Source organism: Mesoplodon densirostris, chromosome 20 (assembly GCF_025265405.1).
Source record: "Mesoplodon densirostris isolate mMesDen1 chromosome 20, mMesDen1 primary haplotype, whole genome shotgun sequence".
NCBI classification, from domain to species: Eukaryota; Metazoa; Chordata; class Mammalia; order Artiodactyla; family Ziphiidae; genus Mesoplodon; species Mesoplodon densirostris.
This window is the reverse complement of record NC_082680.1, coordinates 10429714-10451381: the sequence shown is the minus strand read 5'-3', so window position 1 is coordinate 10451381 and position 21668 is coordinate 10429714. Positions and strand designations below refer to the sequence as shown.

The window sequence follows — 21668 nt, the reverse complement described above, 5'->3', positions numbered from 1 at the left end:
TCCCCGTCGGTGCGGCTTACAGATTACTACGGGCGTGTAGTGTTCGCATAGTCTGGAATCTTGTCCTGAAACTCAAGAAGACTCTACCAGTTGGTGGTGGTCAACTCAGCTACTCAATATTATTAACAAGCTTTCCCCAGAACTTAGCTGTCTCTGTCACCGGAGTTATTACAGCTGAGACTTAAGCAGCGAATGAAGCTACAGCTGTACTTTTAAACGGAGCTGGTAACTAAGGTGACACTTGGCTTGTTACAGCCGAGTCCAACATTCCAGGTTTAAATGGAGATTTTAAATACAGCACTGGGGCCTGATTTCAGCAGGATGGGGCACCTAGTGGGGCCTTGGAGAGCGGTTAAAACGCTTGTAAATTTCGTCTTCAGCGGGCCTGGTGGATGACGTGCAAACTGGGCCGGTCAGGCGATGGCCCCTGAGCCGTGGGCATGATTACTGAGTGGAGACTCTGCCCTCTTGGCCGTCCAGCTGGACCCGTGTTCCCAGATGCACCACCAGCAATGCCGACAGAGGAGGCCGGGTGGCCCAGCAGCAGAGACGGTGGAGGGCCAGCCCCGGGCGGCTGTGAGTGCAGAGTCCTCACCAGGTCCAGCACACGTCCGTCCTGTGGGGCAGCGTCCTGAGGGCAGCTCTAAGGAGTACCAAGTTTCCTAGTTTAAAAAGTCGTATTTTAGAAGCTGCCAAAATGACACTGTAAGTCGTTTAAGACTCACCTCATAGTCTCAGATTTTATTAAAAAATTGCTGAGGTGTCCTTGTCTGGGTTGACATGGGAAACACTCATTAAGGATCAGGGGCCGCGGTTTGCATATTGGAGACGTTTGTGATCACGTGAGGAGTGAATTACAAGATTTCACCCCATCCCCGTGGGCTGCAGAGAAAGTTATGTCAGTTTGGAGACTTAAACATCTACGTGGTCATCCCCAAATCATTTCCCCCATCAATGCAATCTTGAATTCAAGCTTCTTTTGCTTTGGTGCTGACACAACGGAATAATTTTATATATATTTCTACAGTTTTGATCATTTTAATTTCACCAAAACGTAAAGGCGTGATGGTGCCCACATTCTTCTGTGCATTTACTTGCCCTTGTTTAGCATAGAAGAGTCTCCAGTCTGCCTCACCTGGAGTTTGTCTTCTGATGATGTGTTTTCCTCACTCATGTGTTTATTTCTCGAGAGCCGGTGGGCTAGGAGGGGGCGCCCAGGGCAGTAGGACCTTGGTGCGTGAACATCACCCACCAGACGCTGCTCAAGTCCTTTCAATGTAAGATTGTCTCAAAGCACCGGGAAGAGCGTGTTGTGAAAAGCTTGTATCTCTTTGTACTGTAGCTTTCCCATGACCTAACCCGCTTAAAGGAGCACTATGAGAAAAAGATGAGACATTTGGTGGCAAACGCGGTGGGCGCGGTAGAGATTCAGCAGCTAAAGCACAAACATGAACTGAAGGTAGTGTGGTTCACGCTGAAAACGCTTCTGCAAAAACAGACTGTCCTTTAACGAGAAAACTCAGCCCCAGAGCTTCCCAGTTCTGCCGGGGTGGTGGTTCTCACGGTGCGGTCCAGGGAACCCCAGGGCCACCCGGGCAGTGGCGAGTTCCTGTCAATTCCGGGGTATCCTTCGCCTCTGTCCCCGCCCCGTCCCCCCACGTGTGGACGGAGGCCCCAGGGCGTGACCTACGCCTGCTGGGACGTGGGCTCCACCGTCTCCACGCCAGACACGAGGCAGCTTCCCCCACGTGCAAAACAATGCACTTTTTTTGTTGTTTTGGAAAATGTAGTAATTTTTCATCAAACGTTACCTGAGACAAAATGTCATAGGTCTAATATTTTTTTAATGAATATTAATAAAAATATTCAACATTTTTCTCAATTTTAACTCCTTATGTAGTATAACATAGATGAAGCAGGTAAACCAGAGCCGTTTGGGCTGCTCGATGACTTTTCTGAGTGTGAAGGGCTCCTGAGACCACAAAGTCGAGAACTGCTGGGTGTGAATGTCGTGGTGTCCACTGTTTGAGATGTTTTAAAAGGGCACTGTCAAGTAACCTTTCCTTCAGTGGGATCTTCGTCCTTCTGACGTTTGTGATTTGTTCACACGTGTTGAAAGGCACTTACCTGAGGCAGGTGTTCACTCAGAAACGTCTCTGGAACGTCACGGCTCTGTTCCACACTTTTCGGTGCCAGAGCGAAGCCCCTGGAATCATGGCATCTCCTCCGGCACAGTGTCGGGCTGGTTCCGTGCAGGAAACAGGCGGAGCCCCTGGGATAATCTGGAGGCTGGGGGTGGGGGTGTTTCCAGGGAGCACAGGGCCAGGTGATCCAGGAAGGGGTACGAGGCAGGCCAGCTCAGCAAAGAGAGGGGAATGTGCACGATCAGACGGCGGCAGAGCGGCAAGGAGCAGGTAGGGTGACTCGTCTGGGGCTGGCTACGCGCTGCCGTCCTCCGCAGGAGAAGCAGGGCCTGGCGTGTTGCTGCAGCCGTGCGACCCTGGGCGGCCGTTCCCTCCGCCCGGAACCCGGCACCTGTGTGGCTTCACCTGGAGCCGGGGCTCGGCCCCCTGCAGGCTCCCTGGCCATCCGTCTGTCCCTAGTTCTCTGACTCCTTGGAGGGAGCATGGACAGCGTGTGCAGCCCGGGTCTGGGCGGCGGGATGTGGACGACGGGGTGGTAGGGAGTTAAGGAGGGGCGCCCGGCAGCCGGGTGGGCAGGGGCGCACAGGCGGCACAAGGCACCAGCGGTGGCTGCGGAGAAGCGGGGACAGCGGGCTGCTGTCCAGGGTTGTCAGCGGACTGCTGTCCAGGGTTGTCAGCGGACGAAGCCGCGTTTGGATGAAGGGATACAGGACTCGGAGCAGGCAGAGTGGCTTTGCCGCGTTTAACCTGGCGGGTAGAGCGGTGGTGAGTGGCTGGGCGTCCGGGTCGAGGTCAGCCAGGCAGTGTGATGTGGATCTGGTGTCCGTCGAGGTGGGTGGTGGGCCAGGGGCACATCCTCAGGGACGCAGCCTAAGGCGCGGGGACAGCGAGGGATTGCAGAGTCGCTCAGGGCTGGAGTTACGAGTGTCCGGCACCAGGCTGCAGGCTCCTCAAGTGGGAACCCCCCAGGGGCACAGCTCCCAAGTCCAGGGTGCCCACTCAGCCCCCGAGAGCCCCTCAGCCGGCGCTGCTCTGCACAAACGCGCAACTGGGCAGTGGCCCCCCGTAGAAAGGGCCGCCGGAGGGAGGCTGGGCGAAGCCCTGGAGGGGAGCGGGCGGGTGTTGAAGCCTCTCCCCCAGGGGAGGATCGCAGGAGGGCAGGGAGGCCGGCACCTAGACAGACCCGAAGGGTGTTGGCTTGTGTCATAAGAGGCCATCTGGGTTTTCTCTAAAGGATCAGTCGCTCGGTACCCAGTGGCCAATATCTCAGACGTTAGAGTCTAAGGATAAGAAATGTGGGTGAAATGCCAAAGCACGTCATTGGAAGCTTTGGGCACTAACGGCCAGTCTAAGTGTTATTCCAGGACCCTGGCTTGAGGGAACCAGGATGGACCACCTGCGGGGGCCGGTGGTCTTTCCAACCCTTCAGTCTCCGTGGAGGAGGGGGTCTGCCGACCCCTCCCGCAGGCTGTCCCTCTGTCTGTATCCCGGCAGGTCTCTCCATCTGGCCATTCCTGCGACCATCAGTACGAAGGGCCCGTGAGCCGCTGGACCGGCCTCCACGGGGAGCCCGGGGGAGGCTGGGGAGTGCCCAGCAGCTGAGCCAGCTGGTGGGTCTCCAGCCAGGGGCTCCACTGTTTCCTGCCGTCTGTCCGTTGACCTTGGGCAAACTGTTCACACCTGTGGCCTCAGCTCTCCGCACTCGGCTTCTGCAAAGCTCTTTGCAAGTGTTTGTAATAAAAACGAAGACTGACTTTTAAACACAGCAGGAGACTTTTTAAAAACTATGTTAAGGAAGGGCTCTGTTTGTAAATTTGTTTTTCCTTCTTTTTTTTTTAACCAGCGAAATCAAAACCAAACAGCCCCAAACCACACACACACACACACACACACACACACACACACACACACACACACACACACACACACACACACACACACACACACACACACACACTTTCACAACAGCCAAGAAAGCTCTCCCAGATCAAAAGCCAATTTTAGATGATGTTTCAAGCGCAAACTACTTGACAGTATTCTTTTAAAATGGAGTAAAAGCAACAAGGAGGCTTTACCGAGTCATCCCACCCTCACCCGGCCTGCCTTTCCTGCAGATGCAGAAGCTCGTGAAGGCCGCCAAGGAGGGCACCAAGGATGGCCTGGAGAAGACGAAGGCTGTGGTGAAGCGGGGCCGCTCCTTCATCAGGACGAAGTCCTTCGTCTCTGCAGGTCTGCGGGGCGCGACCTCGGGGAGGCTGCCTGGGCTCAGGGCCGGCGCGGGCAGCGGCAGCGGAGACTCCGGGGGCGGCAGGAAGTTGAGTGAATTCTCGCAGGGGGTGGATTTCGCACCCCCCCCCCCGCCGTTAACTGGCTCCTCCCAGCAGTCGGGTGATCGGGGGTCCCCCCGGGGGCTTGCTCTCCCCCCACAGAGCCCCTGGATTCTCAGCAGGGTCGTTGATAATAGAACACAGTCACGGGGGTGCGTTCACGGTGCCTGGGGCTCCTGGGCACGTTTCCTGACCCTTCACGGCTGAGGCTGAGTACGATGGGCTCAAAGTGGGGACTCAGGATCCTCTGTGCCGGTGAGAGGATTCTAGAATTCTCAGGTTTTGTGAAACATTTCACTCAAGGGCAGGAGCCCATGGCGCTTGTGTGTCAGAAAGATAGAGCCTGTCTGGGTGTGTTCACGTCGGCAGCAAGCTCCGGGCGAGGGTTCTCCAGCGTCTGAGCACGTCTGTGCGCTGGTGTGGTAGGAGGTACCCGGCTGTGCGGGCAGCTGAGCATTTACGTGCGGAATGACCGTCCTGACTCTGACTTGGTCCTTCAGAAGCACGTTTCTTTGTTGCCGGTACGAACTTCTGATGTGCAAAGCCGGTGCCTGGCTCAGTGCAGGGTTGCTGATAACCGTGCAGGGAGAGGACTTTAAGGTCACGTGTTTCCCCTGCGAATGGCCCAGGAAGACTGTAACTGGCCGTAAAGCCACCTGGGCCTTTAAAGAAGGTGCGATCCTCACGGAGCCGCCAGCCTCTTCACATAGGATGGAGAGTGTGTCAGGGGCTGAGACGGGGATGTGGATTCAGATAGAGTGTGCTCCCCGGTGGGGAGCTGGCAGCGGGGCAGGTGCCCCAGAGGGCGCCCTTCGTGGGAGGGCACACAGGCAGAGCCCCACAGGTGCAGAGGTTGGGGTTAGGGGCCCCGGAGTCTGGGGGGCTGCTCAGAAATGCCGACTCGGGCCCACCCGAGACCCCTGAGCCAGGATCGCAAGGGAACGGGGTCCAGGTGCACGGGGCAGGCCGGAAGCCAGCTCCAGGGGGACAGTGAGCAGAGTATCACAGGATTGTCCCTGGTTTGGGGGGAGGGCGACCCATTACACACACCCCTGAGCCCTGCGGCCTTAGCTTCCTGAGCTGTCAGGTGGGAAGCCTGGGCTAATAAAGTCGCGGCTCTTAGCCCTGGAGTTCACAGGGAGGAACCGGGAGCTCTTACAAATAGCGGTGCCAGGCCTCCACCCCCAGACCGTCAGTGGGCCTCTGTGGGAGACGTCCTCACGCTGGGATGTTGTGGGTTTTTTAAAGACTATTTTGTTTTTAGAGCAGTTTTAGGTTCACAGCAAAACTGAGTGAAAAGTACAGAGATTTCCCCTAAACCCCTAGCCCCGCTCATGCACAGCCTCCCCTCCCCACTGTCACCGTCCCCACCAAGTGGTCCATGTGTTACAGTCGTGAACCTACACTATCACATCACCATCACCCAGAGTCCATGGTTCACATCAGGGCTCACTCCTGCTGTTGTACCTTCTGTGGGTTTGGACAAATGGATAAGGAAACATATCCATCATTATAGCATCATAGAGAGTAGTTTCACTGCCCTAAAACTCCTCTGTTCATCCTTCCCTCCCCCCAAACCTTGGCAACCACTGATCTTTTTACTGCTTCCATAGTTTTACCTTTTCTAGTTGGACCCATACAGTCTGTAGTCTTTTCAAATTGGCTTCTTTCACTTAGTGATACGCATTTAAGGTTCCTTCATGTCTTTTCATGGCTTGATAGCTCCTTTCTTTTTAGCTGAATAATATCCATTGTCTGGCTGGACCACAGTTTATTTTATCCACTCACCTACTGAAGGACATCTTAGTTGCTTTCAAAGTTTTGGCGATTGTGAATACAGCTGCTGTAAACATCCGTGTGCAGGTTTTTGTGTGGTTATAAGTTTTTGGCTCCTTTGGGTGAACACCAAGGAGCATGACTGCGGGGTCATGTGACAAGAGTATGATTAGTTTTATAAGAAAGCACTAAACTGTCTCCCAAAGTGGCTGCACCATCCTGCATCCCCACCAGCGATGAATGAGAGTTCCTGTTGCTCCACATCCGCACCGGCACTTACTGTTGTCAGTGCTCTGGATTTTGGCCGTTCCAATAGGTGTATAGACACTGTAGGCTTTTTAAAGCTCCTCTGACAGTTCTTCTGTGCAGCTGGGGTTTTGTATCTTTGAATTAGATCATCTCTAGGTTCCTATTACCTAAAAATTCCTGTGCTTTTCTGGTTTCTAGCTGTTTTGTGAATTCTTTAGATTACTTAGCTACATCTAAGTTTTTAGAAACGAATTTAATTTTGGTCTAGAATTTTTGATCTTGGGGAAGTTGTGCTTCTTCAGATTTCTAGTGAGAAAGGGAGAAATTCAGGAAGTTACCTTCATTTTCCCTGACTATGGAGTGTTGGTTCTTAGTCATTCATAGCTGCTTTTCTTTGTTTCTGACTTTGATATGTTATAGATTAAGAAATTGAAATATGTATTTCTACCCTGCCATCTAGGTGTTCAAATGACACCTCGGCTTTTTGAAGTTAGACTTCAAGTATTGAAAATCTCAAATATCGACAAACACCACATTCCTCTTGTGGGAAGGATATTTTCTTGGGTTTGTTAAAACTACTTTACTCATTGCTGGGTGGAAAGGAGACGTGGAACTGAGGTGTCTGCCCAAGGTGTTGCTTTGACAGCAGCTTTACTGAGCTGTGATGTTATATCCTGTTTCAGTGTGAAACTAGCACATTCTGTCTTCCTTTAAGACCACAGATCCTGTCTTGAAGAGGAGCAGAACTTGTTCATTGACGTGGACTGCAAGCACCCAGAAGCCATCCTCACCCCGATGCCCGAAGGCTTGTCTCAGCAGCAGGTAGGATGCGCAGGGCGAATACCCCCATGCTTATACCAGGACGGGTGTGCTGGCTGGGAATTACCTGCTGGCACAGACTCGCAGCCATTCCATCCACCTGGGCTCATCCACTGGCCTCTCCTGGTCCAGCAAGGAAGGGGTTAACCCAGCAGCGGGCCTAAATATTTTGAGTATCAGCCCCAGTGTAATTGTGAAAATGCGTGGAATGTCTGCATTCTTTGTGAGGGTCATTTATACTCATACTCATTCACACTGATGGGACAGTGTCCCCTCTACAAAGGGACTAGATGTGACTGTAAAGTGCATGTGTGTGTGTGTGTGTGTGTACATAGTGCCTGAGTCTGAGATTAAAAGATAGATTTCCAGCAACTCACGAAGTTAGCCGAATATCAATGAATTTCTTCATCTATGAAAATACTGTAGGTAGCAGAGGGAAGATATTCCGTGGTTTCCATTTGATTATCTTTGGGTAAAAGGAAAGGAAAACTTCAGAAACAAGGGCGTCAGAGACAAGGGTGTACCGCAGAGTTGGGGGGATTGGGGGCAGGGGTTGATGGTTTTGGGTGGGGTGTGATTTGAGTTTTTCCCACGTGGGCAGCCTGATGCCGGTCATGGAGACTGAGAGAGATGACAGATGTTGTAAATAGATGATGTAGGTAGATAGACGTAGGTGGGTGATAGGTATACAAGGTGGTTGATAGATGCATGCATCACACACATGACACGCGTGCACAGATGTGGCGTGCAGACAGAACCACATAAAAATCCTCTGTGGTAAGTTCAGAGTCTAGTAAGAAAGATGACAAGCTGTGCTGAAAAGGCTGCCAAGGGGCTGTTAGCCACAGGTCAGGCTGGAGTAGGAAGCTGGCACTTGGTTGGGTTGCAGGGGGCAGCAGAGCAGGTTGAAGGTGCTGGTGAAGTGTCTGGTGTGTGGGTGCTGGGCTGTGAGAGGCCAGGCTTGTGTGCTCGGGAGGGGACATGTCAGGCAGGTGTACAGGTCATCCCCCTCATCCTTGCGTGCGCCCCTGTGGAGCACAGTCACAGGAGGACACCCAGGCCCAGAGGGGCCTCGTGGTCAGGCGGCATTGGGCAGCGGGTGTGTCCGGGTCCCGTGCCCCCTGCATCCCGTGTCCTCAGCTCCCTCGTGCTTCTGGGGTTGACATGTGGCCGCGTTGCTGGCAGGGACGGGCCGACGGTTTTTGCAGGAGCAGAGAGGCTGCTCTTCACTGCCCCCTGCTGGCTGCCCAAGTTCCTGGCTCGCCCACCTAGTTTTAGCCTCGCAAGTCTGAAAAAGGGCATCGATTGCTCAGAAATACTCTCGATGTTCCTGGGAGGCCTCCCTTGGGGCTCCAGGACTTGGGTCCTCTTCCCGGACAGTGTGGGGGTCACGTGGTCGGGAGGCACGTGGAGCCTCCCCGTGGGGGGCCTGCGGGTGAGGGACTGTGGCCGCCGTGCAGATGCATGTGGCCGCGGGGCGTCCCCGGCCAGGCCGAGACTTGGAGACGGCAGGGGCATGCGGGTCGGCCAGGGGACGGGGGACAAGGGAGTTTTGACCCCGCAGGGTCTCAACAGATACACACACCTGCCAGTCAGTTTTGTCCCCCAGAGGGCCGGGTGGTGACAGCGAGGACGGGTCCCTGGTGCAGAAAGGGCACCTCTGTAGGCGCCACCACTGCAGCCCAGTTCCCACCCCGGGCCCCGCACTGGGGCAGGGGAGATTCCGGCCAGGCTGCTCACTTGTTCCGCGAGCGCCGTCCTCCTTCCCTTGAAACGGGGACATGGCGTCTGCGGTGTCTTCCTCGTGGCCCGACAAGACAGTGACGTGACGCGTGTGGTGGCCCTCGGCTGAACGTGCCACGCCAGGCTCACGACGGCCGGAGAGGGTTTGTGTTTTGGTTTCTGCGCCGCTCCCCGCAGGCTTCCTCCTTACCCCCTGATTCACAGAGGTTGCTTTCCCCACTGGTTACTGCTTGTTCTCCGGGGAGTTTTCCATTAAAACATTAAACCCGGATGTCAGTGCTCTTTGAATTTTTTCTTCCAAAGCTGATATAAGGTAACATAACTGTCAGGAAAAATGCTGCATATGAAGCGTTCTTTACATGCCCTGTTTGGTGGGAGGAAAACCTTTATTTCCTGGGTTGTCATTTACTTGAAAGGTGGCACTGAAGCTGAAGGATGAGGCCAGCATACTCTGCCGTCTGGCCTCTGATCCAGGGTCCAGGCACTGGGAGGGGCTGCTGTCCTCCTCCTCTCTCCTCCTCCCCCTCTCTCCCCCTCCCCTTTACCCCCTCCTCTCCCCCGCCCCAGTCTCCCTCCCCTCCCCCTCGCATTTACCCCTCCCCCTCCCCCTCTCCTCCTCCTCTCTCCCCCTCCCCCTCCTCCTCTTCCCCCTGTCTCCCTCCCCTCCCCCTCCCCTCCTCCTCCCCTCTCCCCCTCCCCCTCCTCCTCTTCCCCCTGTCTCCCTCCCCTCCCCCTCCCCCTCCCCTCCTCCTCCCCCTCCCCCTCCCCCTCCTCCTCTTCCCCGTCTCCCTCCCCTCCCCCTCCCCCTCCCCGCTCCTCCTCCTCCCCTCTCCCCCTCCCCCTCCCCTCCTCCTCCCCCCTCCCCCTCCCCCTCCTCCTCTTCCCCCTGTCTCCCTCCCCTCCCCCTCCCCCTCTCCTCCTCCTCCTCCCCTCTCCCCCTCCCCCTCCCCCTCCTCCTCTTCCCCGGCTCCCTCCCCTCCCCCTCCCCCTCTCCTCCCCCTCCCCTCTCCCCCTCCCCCTCTCCTCCTCCCCCCTCTCCCCCTCCCCCCTTACCCCCCCTTCTCCTCCTCCTCTTCCCCCTCCCCCTCCCTGCCCTCCCCTCCCCTTTGCCCCCCCCACCTCCTTCTCCTCCTCCATTGCTCTAATTACCTCCTGGCACAGGCACGTCTCCTGCGGGTCCCCATGGCCTCCTAGGAAAGCTGGTCCAGGGCTGAGGTCTCCCTGCAGCCTCGGGGTCAGGGTCCCGGGAAGCCTGAGGCCTGGGGGCCCGTGTTGGCCGTGCTGTCCGCGCACTGAGTTTAACTGAGGGGCCGACCCGACCTGCGGGAGCCCTGGGATCTGGGGGAGATTTGGGGTTTTACTCTGTAGTTTTCAGTAAAACCAATTCCAGGTCCTTTGACCTGACACATTACTGTCATCTCAGGACTTAAAAAAACATATTTAATTCCCAGGTTAGACGCCCCCCAAATCCTCAAATATCCTGATCCCAGAGTTGCGACAGTGTGGGGGAATCTGAATTTTGGGAGAAGGCGGGTCCAAATTTGACCATCCGCAGTTTGGGGGTGTCTGGGTCGTGGGGTGCCACCCTCGTTTCAGAGGGAGGGGTCATCGCTGCGGCCGCATGTGCTTGTGCTTTAATTCCGGACTCATCTACCTTTTACACACATCACTTTCTTCCTTAAGTGTCCTTGAAGGTTGCGCTTTTCCTTCATTTTGTGAAGGAGCAGCCCTTTTGTAAGGAGAGGAGTCGCTCCCTTGTGGATGTCGGTGACTTGGCAAGAGGCGCGCCCTCGGAGGATGTGCCTTCTGCCGCCAGGTGGCGTCGCAGTTCCTGGGATGGGGCTGCCGGGGGTGGGGTTAGGAGCAGCCTTGTCATTTCTATGCTCCACTTGACGTTTATTTGCAAACGGTGTGTAAACTGGACAAAAGTTCCCAGTGTCGTCATTGGCCTTAAACAGGCATCTTACAGCCAGAAACTTGCGCCTGTGTGTCCTCTAGTCATGAAAACAAATCCCAAAGTGATGTCACTGTTTGAAATGCAGGCATCTCAGGTCTGGAGGAGTTTTTGCACCTGGAATTGATGTTGGTAATTTACTCTCTGCGTTCTTAGCCTTGTAGGCTTCGAATGGCCTCAAAACAAAACAAAACTATACCTCCACCTTCCAAAAGTTTTTTAATAACTTTGGAATAATGATTTTAGATGTGTGGTAATAGCATTCTTTGAGTCAAGACTGGAAGGGTTTTTTTCTGTGCTTAATGTATACATGAAATACCATGTAATTCCATGCTCAGCACATAAAATACAATCCGTTAATTTAGTTCATTATTGTTGGATGAGTGAATGAAATTGTTGTTAATGCCATAATTTAATTGTGTTACTGTAGTTGTGGTTTATAATTTGAGGTTTACGAATAACAGAATTGTAATGATGGGGAACCAATGTTTTGTGCCCATAATGGTCGGTAGTTAATGCACTAATATATTTTAAGGCCTTGGGAGTTTTCATTTATGTACTGTCTTGAAAACAAAAATCTTTTTTGTCCACAAGCCTCAACAGAAGTCAAATTTATCTGTTGTGTTTTCTGAGGCAGGTTTTTTTTTTTTTTTTTTTTGGTGGTACGTGGGCCTCTCATTGTTGTGGCCTCTCCCGTTGCGGAGCACAGACTCCGGACGCGCAGGCCCAGCAGCCATGGCTCACGGGCCCAGCCGCTCCGCGGCATGTGGGATCTTCCCGGACCGGGGCACGAACCCGTGTCCCCTGTATCGGCAGGCGGACTCTGAACCACTGCGCCACCAGGGAAGCCCTGAGGCAGGTTTTGACTGTTGTCTTTTCAAATTCTCAACAGGTCGTAAGAAGATATATTCTGGGTTCGGTTGTCGACAGTGAAAAGAGCTACGTGGATGCTCTTACGAGGATTTTGGAGGTATCTAAATGCCACATTGTATAATGGATATGTTTCGTGAACCTATGAATTATAAAATACTCAAATTGGCAAAATTCTTAAAAGAATCTGAGAATTGTGTCTGTGTATTGACATCAAAAGTTGCGTGGTTTGTTTGGACACAAACGTAGTTGCACAGGTGAGTTTCTCCGTGTTCTTTCATGAACCCTGGGAAAAGCCTGGGCCGTCCTTGTGCGTTTCTGCCTCAGCAATACGAGAAGCCGCTGTCTGAGATGGAGCCCAAGATCCTGAGCGAGAGGAAGCTGAAGACGGTCTTCTACCGGGTCAAGGAGGTCCTGCAGTGCCACTGCATGTTCCAGATTGCGCTGGCCAGCCGCGTGGCCGAGTGGGACTCGGTGGAGATGATCGGAGACGTCTTCGTGGCCTCGGTAACCGAGCCGGTGTGCCCAGAGGGTCTGCAGGGCTCCCCTGGGCTCAGGGCCCCTCCCTTCTCCCACGGATGCCTCAGGGTGGGTGGGTGTCCTGCCGGCCCGAGCCCAGCTGCACCCCACAGCACCCCGGCCCACACTGCGGAGCTCTCCGCAGGGGCCGGTCTGAGGTCAGGAAGCTGAGCACGCGTGTGTGCCCAGGGGAAGGATGTAGAGAGAAACGTCCAGAGGCTCCGGTGGAGCTGCCCCTGGAACACTTTAGGCTACACACCGTCAAGCTTGGGAGGCATCACAGGCAATTTGATGATGGTTTCGTCGCCGAGTCAGGGCCCTGCTTGTGAACGGTTTTGTGGGGTTGTCGGCTTTAAGCCCTCGCAGGGTCTCACCCCTCCTGGGAACTGCCTTGTGGGAAGATAGCCACCTGTTTCCCTCAGCCCTGTGCTCCCTGACCTGGTGTCCCGTTGTGCGGACGTAGCCTCCGGGCCCCACGGTGACACAGGACGCGAGGGGACATGAGCTGGTCCCACAGCTGCACTGACCTTTCCCAGCAGGAGCCGCCGCAGCCCCGAGCTCCAGCACTGGGTGGGTCTGAGCCATTTATCTTCAGCCCATTTGTGAATCGTCCACACTGTGGACTGGCTAGTTTCCTATCTAGAGGTAGCAGAGGAATTCTGAAGTTGATTGAGGGCAGCGCTGTCAAGGGACAAGAACTTGAAAGATTTTTAAGTGTCTGTATACTTAGAGGAATGCTGTAATGTGATACGTGAAACCTTTTTTCTATATATTCTGTGCGTGTGCTTACTGAGGTATATAAAGTATGCTTTGAACATAACGTGGAAAGAGAGTTCTTACTAAAATTAATTTGCATAATCGCCTTCAGTGATCTTTATGAAAAATAAAAAAGAGATATTGGACATTTACTTTTTTATGGCATTTCTGCCTATTTTATATATTAGTTTCAACTCTTAGTCTATCCTTCTTAACATGTTCACCTTGGGAACATTTTTTTAATGTAGAAGAAAATCTTTTTTAAAAATATATAATTTAGATGAAAGCATTTCTTTTCTAAGTGGCCCCACATCTACTTACGGGAATTGCTGTCCATCCTCAAGAATATGTGGGATCTTAGAAGAATAAAAGGGAGTGAGGCCAATGTCTCTGCCTCTGGAAACCTTTGTGCTTCTGGGAAAATTGGGCAGTGGACCTATGTGGCATTGCCCCTCAGCCTGGGGAAACAGGTGCAGTCAGCTGTCCTCCCCTGAGCATCTCCAGGGGATGGTCAGGCCAGGATGCTGGGACCCCCACATGCTGAGGTGCAGGACATTCTGTCCTGGAGGTGAAATCCACAGTGCGCCAGTCAGCAGGAATTTAAAGGAGGATGTCTGTAAACACCATCTTTATATGACTGTAGTCAGGAACATTTCTTAACTGAAACCCAAACTGCCACAGTTTTGAGCAGGTCAGCCTTAAAGAGCGTTGGCAAATAAGATCAGCCAGCTGTTGAAAAATTCCTAGCAAGTCTGCTTAAAGAAAACAGTGATCACACACAGTCATAGTGAAGTTTATCCCATGAAAACATCACAGTGACCGAGAGGTTATCGTTGGCACGGTTTCCACCCTTTTATTGTAAGCTTGGGGAGGAAGCAGTTGGACTCTGCATTATTTACATTTCTCAATTTCCTCTTGTATTTCAGTTTTCTAAGTCCATGGTGCTGGATGCTTACAGTGAATATGTGAATAATTTTAGCACAGCTGTGGCCATCCTTAAGAAAACGTGTGCTACAAAACCTGCTTTCCTTGAATTTTTAAAGGTAGGCACTTAAAACATTTTTTGTGTGTTTTATCACCCTCTGATAACAGGTTTGATGTCAAAATACTTTGTAGTGAAATTTCACCAAACCTTCCCTCTAAATGTATAATGTTATTTATTGTAAAGATTTTAGCACCAGCAGGACCCTAGGTGTTGGATCAATGCTGGAAAGGATGATGAGGTTTTTAGTGACAACATAGCTCTTTGAAAATAACCTTCATTTGCACATCCTTAGACATATGTGGATAGGTGGGAGGGTTCAGAAAGTGGAGCTCAGACCCCAAACCAGGTGGCCAGCTGTTGCTCAGCACAGGGTTAGAAGGGGCCTTTGGAGTCGGTCAGGGGCTCCTTGGCTTCTTTGGGTCAGGCAGTGAGCAGACCCCCTAAAGATGAGCCCCCGCAGTGGGTAGGGGGGCTGCATGGTCCGTTCCTCCTCTGACATCGGGTGGGGGGCTCCCCATCCTCCCGGGAAGGGCAGCTGTGGAGAGTCCCCGGTGGGTTTTGATGGGTGACATTGAATCAGCGGCATCCCCGTCAGAAGACGCCCGTCACAGGCTGGGGTGTAAACGTGCCCGGAGGGCTCGCCGCCCGTGGAACCAGGATAAAGTTCCCCTTCAGAGACTGAGTCCCCGGGGCCGGAGTCTCATCTGCCTGAGGCTCTGGTTTGCATTACGACCTGGGACCAAAGCCTGTTCCTGTTACTTGAACTGTGTTCTTGGAAGGTTCTACCACCTGCACAGTGAACCCTGGGAGGTATCCTCGCCCAGGGTGAAGGCTTATTTAGGCTGAGCTACACCCCCTCCCTCTCATGTGCTATGGTGGCTCCCACTGAAGCAGGACCCGGGTGGAGGTGGCCCGTCCTTAGCTCGACCCCACTCTGGAAAGCTGCAGTCGGCGCTCTGGCCTTCCCCTGTCACAGCAGGAGAAAGGAAACACGGGACGATCTAAAGTATACTTTTTCAGGGCTTCCCTGGTGGCGCAGTGGTTGAGAGTCCGCCTGCCGATGCAGGGGACATGGGTTCGTGCCCCGGTCCGGGAAGATCCCACATAGCCACGGAGCGGCTGGGCCCGTGAGCCATGGCCGCTGAGCCTGCGCGTCCGGAGCCTGTGCTCCGCAACGGGAGAGGCCACAACAGTGAGAGACCCGTGTACCGCAAAAAAAAAAAAAAAAAGTCTACTTTTTCTGAGGAGTTTGTTGTGGTCCTGCTGGTGCCAACAGTACCTGACAGGAGGCCACCGCAGCCCCACCGTCAGGCCGCCAGCCCCCGGCGGCCTGGGAAGGCAGGCCATCCAGTCCCCTGTCCTACCCCAGGCACCTGGTGTCCACAAGGTCAAGCCGGGCTCCAGGCTCTGCACCATGTGGCCCCTCGGCTGGAGAGAGCTGGGGACTCCTCCCCAGTTTGTAAATGGTCAGCCTGGGGCATCCCCTCCTTCCAGAGAAGCCTCCCCTGCGGAGGGAGGGGGGCGCCTGGCCCTGGACTCCCTTCCCCCTGGCCTCCCCTGGGGAGACTTGCCAGGACACGGACACGCCCCAGCCGCTCCCCGAATCTCCACAGCAGAGCGAGGGCTGAAGTGGGGAGGTTTGTCCCAATGCAGGACAAGCCGTGGCAGCCGCAGGGACTGTGCCCCAGGTGCAGGGCAGGTGCCTTTAGGGGCCCGTGCTACTCCAATTTGGGATTTTGTCACTTTCTTCTTCTTTCTTTTTTTTTTTTTTTTTGTAGCTGCACTTTGTTGTGATTGTAGAATCTTAGAAACTAGTTTGACTCTTAGAGTATTGAAATTAGCTCATAAATGGCTCTTAACATCAAATAAAAACATTGAAGCTTCCAGTTCAGAAACCAGCCAGGGCTCGCTGCAGACTGAATGACGTCAGTGTGCGTTGGCGGTGTATGAGGTGTAGAAGGTGTTTGGAGCAGGTCTGGAGGCAGCCTCTCCATAGAGGGGAGGAGGTGCGAGCTCCCCCCCTGGGGGCTGCGTCCAGGCGGGAGCCGCGAGTGCTGGCCCTTTGTCACCCCGCAGCAGTGCCAGGAAGCCAGCCCTGACCGCGTCACGCTGCACAGCCTGATGATGAAGCCCATCCAGAGGTTCCCGCAGTTCATCCTGCTGCTCCAGGTGAGGCCTCCTGCGCGATTCGGCCAGTGGTCCCGTCTTGCCGTCGTCCGTCCCTCCGTGACCAAGCATCTCCTCGTGGAGACGGCAGGCTCTCAGCTGCCCCCGCTCCCGGGTCGCTTACATCAGGGCAGCGCTGGGGGCGGCGAGACCCCAGCCTGCAGCTGCCGGTCCCTGTGGCCCCCACCCGTGCTGAGCTCCTCTCCTGGGCCCGTTGGGACCCCCCTCATCAGCATAGACTCTGGGGGTGTGAGAGGGACTTGTTATGAACACCAGACGCCCCTCCCTCCATCACTCAGGAAATTCCGAGGGCTTTAGGGGCCCCGGGCCAGGGACCTGAACTGGGGCAAAGCCGAGTGAGTTTTCATTAACCACACACGCTCGTGCACTGGGGGAGGCGGGCTGGTCACCAGGCAGGTAGACACCAGATGTCCAGGGTCCTGCTCTGGGGTCAGGTGTGTGCCCAGAGGGGAGGGGCAGGCCCAGAAAGCCGCCGGTCAGCCGCGGAGCCGGCCCGCTGCTTGGAGAGCGGGAGCTGCGCAGAGAGATTTCCCAGATACTCCGACCCTGTGTTTTTTCAGACTAAGAATTCTCAGTTAGGTACGTGCGTTCATTTAGAGTAGAACTGGCTTTGAGTGCAGAGATAAAGCATCGTCGGATCAGGAGGGCCTTGCCCTGCCGTGTGACGTGCTGTCAGGCCCCCGAGACCTGGGACCCGCGCGCCTTGGGGGCTCAGGGCTCACCCTCCTTAGATGAGCGTCAGGCGTTTGAATCGGTTATTTCCCAGGAGGGTCTGCAGTGGCCTCCGCCCCTTCCGGTTTCTCAGTGAACACTCAGCTCGTTTCTATAGTTAAATCAGGCGACTTGTTGGCTCGCCGGGTCATTAAAAGTGATGAACGGTGAACCGTGAAATCATCCCCAGGGACAGGGAGGGTGCGTCAAAGGCCTTGAGGCCTCGCTGGGCCCACCCGTCACACGGCTCCAAATTTTAAAAATTGCTTCTTGTAAGAAGTTTGCTCCTTCCTTTTATTTTTATTTTTACTTACCTCTAAATGTTCCAGTTTGCTGAGCAGGAACAGATGAAAATTCTTAAAGTCCGAATCCAGTTACAATAGACTCCAGGCTTTTGGTTTAAGCACACGTCCTCGTGGACAGATGCGGCCGCTTGGCCTGGCCCTTCCCGGGTTCCTTAGAGCTTCCTGTACAGCTCGTCCCATCCCACCCACCCCCGCACCACCTGGGTGCCAGCCCCCGACCCTCCAGGGCAGAAAACAGCCTTCACCCCGGCCTGATGGCGGCACAGCACCCAGACGGCTGGTTCCAGGTTTGTGTGAACGCGGTTCCCGCGGGCAGGTGTTCGGTCCCTCCTGCTGTCTGAGCGCAGGCAGTTCACAGGGGCAGGGGGCTCAGACAGAGCAGGGCCGGTTCCTAGGAGAACGCGGTCGGCGTCAGAGAGGGGCCGTGTCTGCACTTCTGTAGTTCCGTACGTCAGAGGTACGTACAGGTCCGCGTGCAGGGACCCCGCTCTGTGGGTGAGGTGCTCCTGGGAGTTGGTCCCGGAGAGGAGTGGGTGGAAGATGGGGCAGGCGCTCCCCTCCCGCCGAGCTCCGAGCCCTGCTGCGTCCGCGTGCGCCGAGGGGGCGGTGAAGGGGGGCGGCGTGGAGGGGCCCGTGCCTCTGACCCCCGGCCGCTCCCCTGCCTCTCCGCGTCTCACCACACCTGACCCTCCTTAGCTCTCGGGGCCTGTCACCTGTAGTTGCGAGGACCCTATAGCCGTCCCCCAGAGCTCGGGATCAGGCTGTGGCCGTGGCTTTTCTGGGCCTGCCGGTTTCCACTACGTAGTCCCCCAGGAGCCTTTGTCTTTATCCTGACTCCCATGTTCTCCCCCGTATTGTACCCCAATAAGTAACAGCCTGGCAGCCGCCACGCACCCCCCTTTCCTCCGCTCAGCTGTCTGTCCACGTGCGGCGCTGGTTCTGCAGATGGTGCTGGGATCCGGGCGGGCACGACCTAGCTGCCCTGCTGGTACCAGAGCTCCTGTGAAGATGATTCATTTTGCTTTATAGGGTTTGATGTGGTTCACAGGGAAACCATCGCGTGGAGCAGTGTGTGATTGTTCATTCAAACAGGGAATGTGCTATCGTTAGGCGAGTTCTTTCCAGACCGAAGAGAACAGGAAGCTTAAAAAGACAGGGCTCTGCTGCTGAAGCTCCCGGGGGCGGGTGGGCCGGGTGGCCCGGGCAGGGAGGCCTTGGTCTTGCTCGCCCTCCTCTGCGAAGCCGGCAAGGTGACTGCACCCGGCGCGTAGACGTCCCCCTCGAAAGTTGACTCAGAGCCTGGAGTTGGCTCTCACCACGCCCGCGGTGCCGTCGGTGCCCGTGCTGTGCTCCTGCCGCGCCTCCGCGCTCCGCCCGAACCAGCGGCTCAGAGTCGGGCGCTCAGGACGCAGACCCGCCGGCGGGAAGGGGACTCTGGCCGTCTGTGGGTCCACTGGTCTGGCTTACGCTGAGAGCAGCAGCCTGACCGTTAACCAGCGAGCAGAGCTTTCTGAGGTCCTGGCGAGCTCGCAGTAGGGATGGGTCCCTTCCTGGAAACGGGTGTCTTGTTTCCATTCCCATCCCCGTTTTAATAAGGCGGTTTTGTTTTTGCAAAAGGAGCTTTGAACGTTCAGCCAAATTGTGACTCACTGAGTTAGTTACCCTTTCCCAGGGCTTACTTTATTCCCCAGAAGCAGCGGATGCCAGGGCCAGCCTCTGGCTGCCAGAGTCACGGGATGCTGTCGGCGGGGGTGCGTGGTGACCGCCCGCTGCGCCCACCGCCGCGTCACACGTCCGCCTCCCCTCTGCCTTGTTTCTCCTCAAGGACATGCTGAAGAACACGCCCCGAGGACACCCCGACCGGCTGCCCCTCCAGATGGCGCTGACGGAGCTTGAGACACTTGCAGAGAAGTTAAACGAGAGGAAGAGGGACGCGGATCAACGCTGCGAAATCAAACAAATAGCAAAAGCCACAAACGAGCGGTACCTGAACAAGGTTGGGAGCCTTCCACTCCGCGCAGAGGCTGTTCTGCCTCGTGCTAATGAGCCTTCGCTGTCTGAGCCACTTAGTACTAACCTCCTGGAACCTGTCGGCGAGTCCCTTGGCCCAGAGTCCTTGACTGAGGCTCCATGGAGAGCCTCGGGGTCACGAACGCTGCACAGTGTGCACAGAGCCTTCGTAGTCTGTGCGTTTTCTCAGGAAAGGGGCTCGCAAATTGACTAGGTCCTCAAATGGACCCAGGACCCCAAAAAGGTTAAGAGCCACTCTTTTAGCCGAATTTTACTTTCAAAATGCAGTGTTTCATCTTAGTCCTACTTGAAGCATAGATATTCACATACATTCTTACTTGTATCCACGGTGCGTGGACTGGGCTGTATTTATCATGAAGCAGGAACGCAGAACACAGCATGCAAGCAGTTCCTCAGCAAAGCTGTACCCCAGCTTCATATTGACAAAGCCATTTTCCTGCCACCATAATCCAATTTCACATAGGCTTTGCCGTTTTCATCTGAAGCTCTAGTCCACAGGAAGAGGTTAATGGATATGAGCTGTGTTAAATAATTTTGTTTTGTCAGCAGGGGTACTTTCCTACTGGATACTGACATCCAGTGATTTAACTACAAGAACTTTATTGTCATATGTTTTAAGCTTAGGTTTTCCCTGATTCTCCAAAGGATTTGTACAGGAATTTTTATAAGCAGAAAATTCCCTTCACTGATATTCTCGAGGTGGTTCATGTCGTTTAAAATCCTGCTTCCCTATGGTACCCGAATGGGAACCCCCGACAGCCCGAGGGCCCTCGGCGGTGACACATTTCTTACTGTTGCGCTAGTGAGGATGCAGCCTCATCCCCGTGAGCTCGGCCGGCCAGTGTGGACGTCTGGGCCAAGGACTCCGTATTTCCTGCTGGGCTGAACGGCTAAAATAAGTTCTGTATGACCTATGTCACTTTACTAATAATTATGAAGCCACTTTCCAAAGAACTAAGAGTACTTTGTTTGGCTCAGAGAAGTAAAACATGGCCAACCATGAGCAGTCAGGATGTTTTCTTCCGTATGCCGTCCTTGGGAAAAGTAAAATCACAGAATAATGACTTTCACTTACAGACATTCCCAGTTGATACGGTGTCCTAATAAGTAACAGAAAGGTTGGGGTGACCGTCTGTAAGGGTTGGAGCGTGTATTCCGAGGAGTCACTGAAAGAGAGCACGTTGAGTGACAGGTGAAAACCAGCGGAGCCCTCGTGGCCGCGTCAGCATCTCATAGCTAGAGAAACTGCTCGCGTAAGGAAGTTAGATCCCTGCCACTGTGTAGATTCCTTTAAAAAAAGCCACTTTTTGAACTCTATGCCATACGTGCACGAAGCGTGATTGGGGATATAGGGATTATCTGTAGAGGAAAAAGAATCCGTAAAACCTTGACGTCTGCGTGTGTATTTTGCCAGGCTTCATTCTCATTGTTCTTCTTTTTCTCGGTGGTCTTTGAACGTCCAGCTTCTCAGCAGCGGGAGTCGCTACCTCGTCCGCTCCGACGACGTGATAGAAACCGTCTACAACGACCGCGGGGAGATTGTGAAAACCAAGCAGCGCCGGCTTTTCATGCTGAATGATGTGCTCATGTGCGCCACGGTCAGCGCCCGGTAGGTCAGCACCCGGCAGGTCAGCGCCCAGCAGGTCAGCACCCAGTAGGTCAGCGCCCGGCAGGTCAGCATCCAGTAGGTCAGCGCCCACCAGGTCAGCACCCAGTACGTCAGTGCCCAGGAGGTCAGCGTCCAGTAGGTCAGCACCCGGTAGGTCAGCGCCCAGCAGGTCAGCGTCCAGTAGGTCAGCGCCCGCCAGGTCAGCACCCAGTAGGTCAACACCCGGCAGGTCAGCGCCCGGTAGGTCAGCACCCAGTAAGTCAGCACCCAGTAGGTCAGCACCTGGCAGGTCAGCGCACAGTAGGTCAGTGTCCAGTAAGATGCACGGCCCCACGGGGAGCTCCGTGGTCACAGGCGGTCTATGTCTCGGTGAGTGGATGCCTTCACTTCCCCTTCACTCTGGACAGATGTGTATGCAGAGCTCAGCCTCTCGCCCTGTGACTTGCATGGTTCCAGGGAGGGTCCCTGACTCTGCTGGTGGAGCTGAGGGGCGTGTGGGTGGGTTTTCTCTGTAAACGTCAGGCAGATGTCAGAGCTGGAAACTGAACCGAACTCCGTTTCTAGCCATCCTGAATCAGCTATGATTCCTGTCCGTATCATCGTTCAAATCCTTTCTCATTAGTTGCTTCTCTATAAATATGTTTTTGATGGCTTTTCTTATAAAATTTGGGTATATTTATTCT

The 21668-nt window shown here is 54.6% G+C and overlaps 1 protein-coding gene across 3 annotated transcripts in view; it reads left to right on the top strand.

Moving 5' to 3' along the window:
* The window catches only part of ARHGEF10 (Rho guanine nucleotide exchange factor 10), an 88599-nt gene that overhangs the window by 30726 nt on the left and 36205 nt on the right, over positions 1-21668 (top strand). For 2 of the 3 annotated variants that reach the window (XM_060085739.1, XM_060085738.1), the window contains exons 9-17: positions 1343-1459; positions 4259-4373; positions 7212-7318; positions 11905-11982; positions 12210-12389; positions 14084-14200; positions 16219-16311; positions 19171-19341; positions 20840-20985. In XM_060085739.1, coding sequence (XP_059941722.1) covers positions 1343-1459; positions 4259-4373; positions 7212-7318; positions 11905-11982; positions 12210-12389; positions 14084-14200; positions 16219-16311; positions 19171-19341; positions 20840-20985 — 1124 coding nt within the window. The remainder of the gene's footprint in view (positions 1-1342; positions 1460-4258; positions 4374-7211; positions 7319-11904; positions 11983-12209; positions 12390-14083; positions 14201-16218; positions 16312-19170; positions 19342-20839; positions 20986-21668) is intronic. The other variant, XM_060085740.1, reaches the window with a different exon arrangement.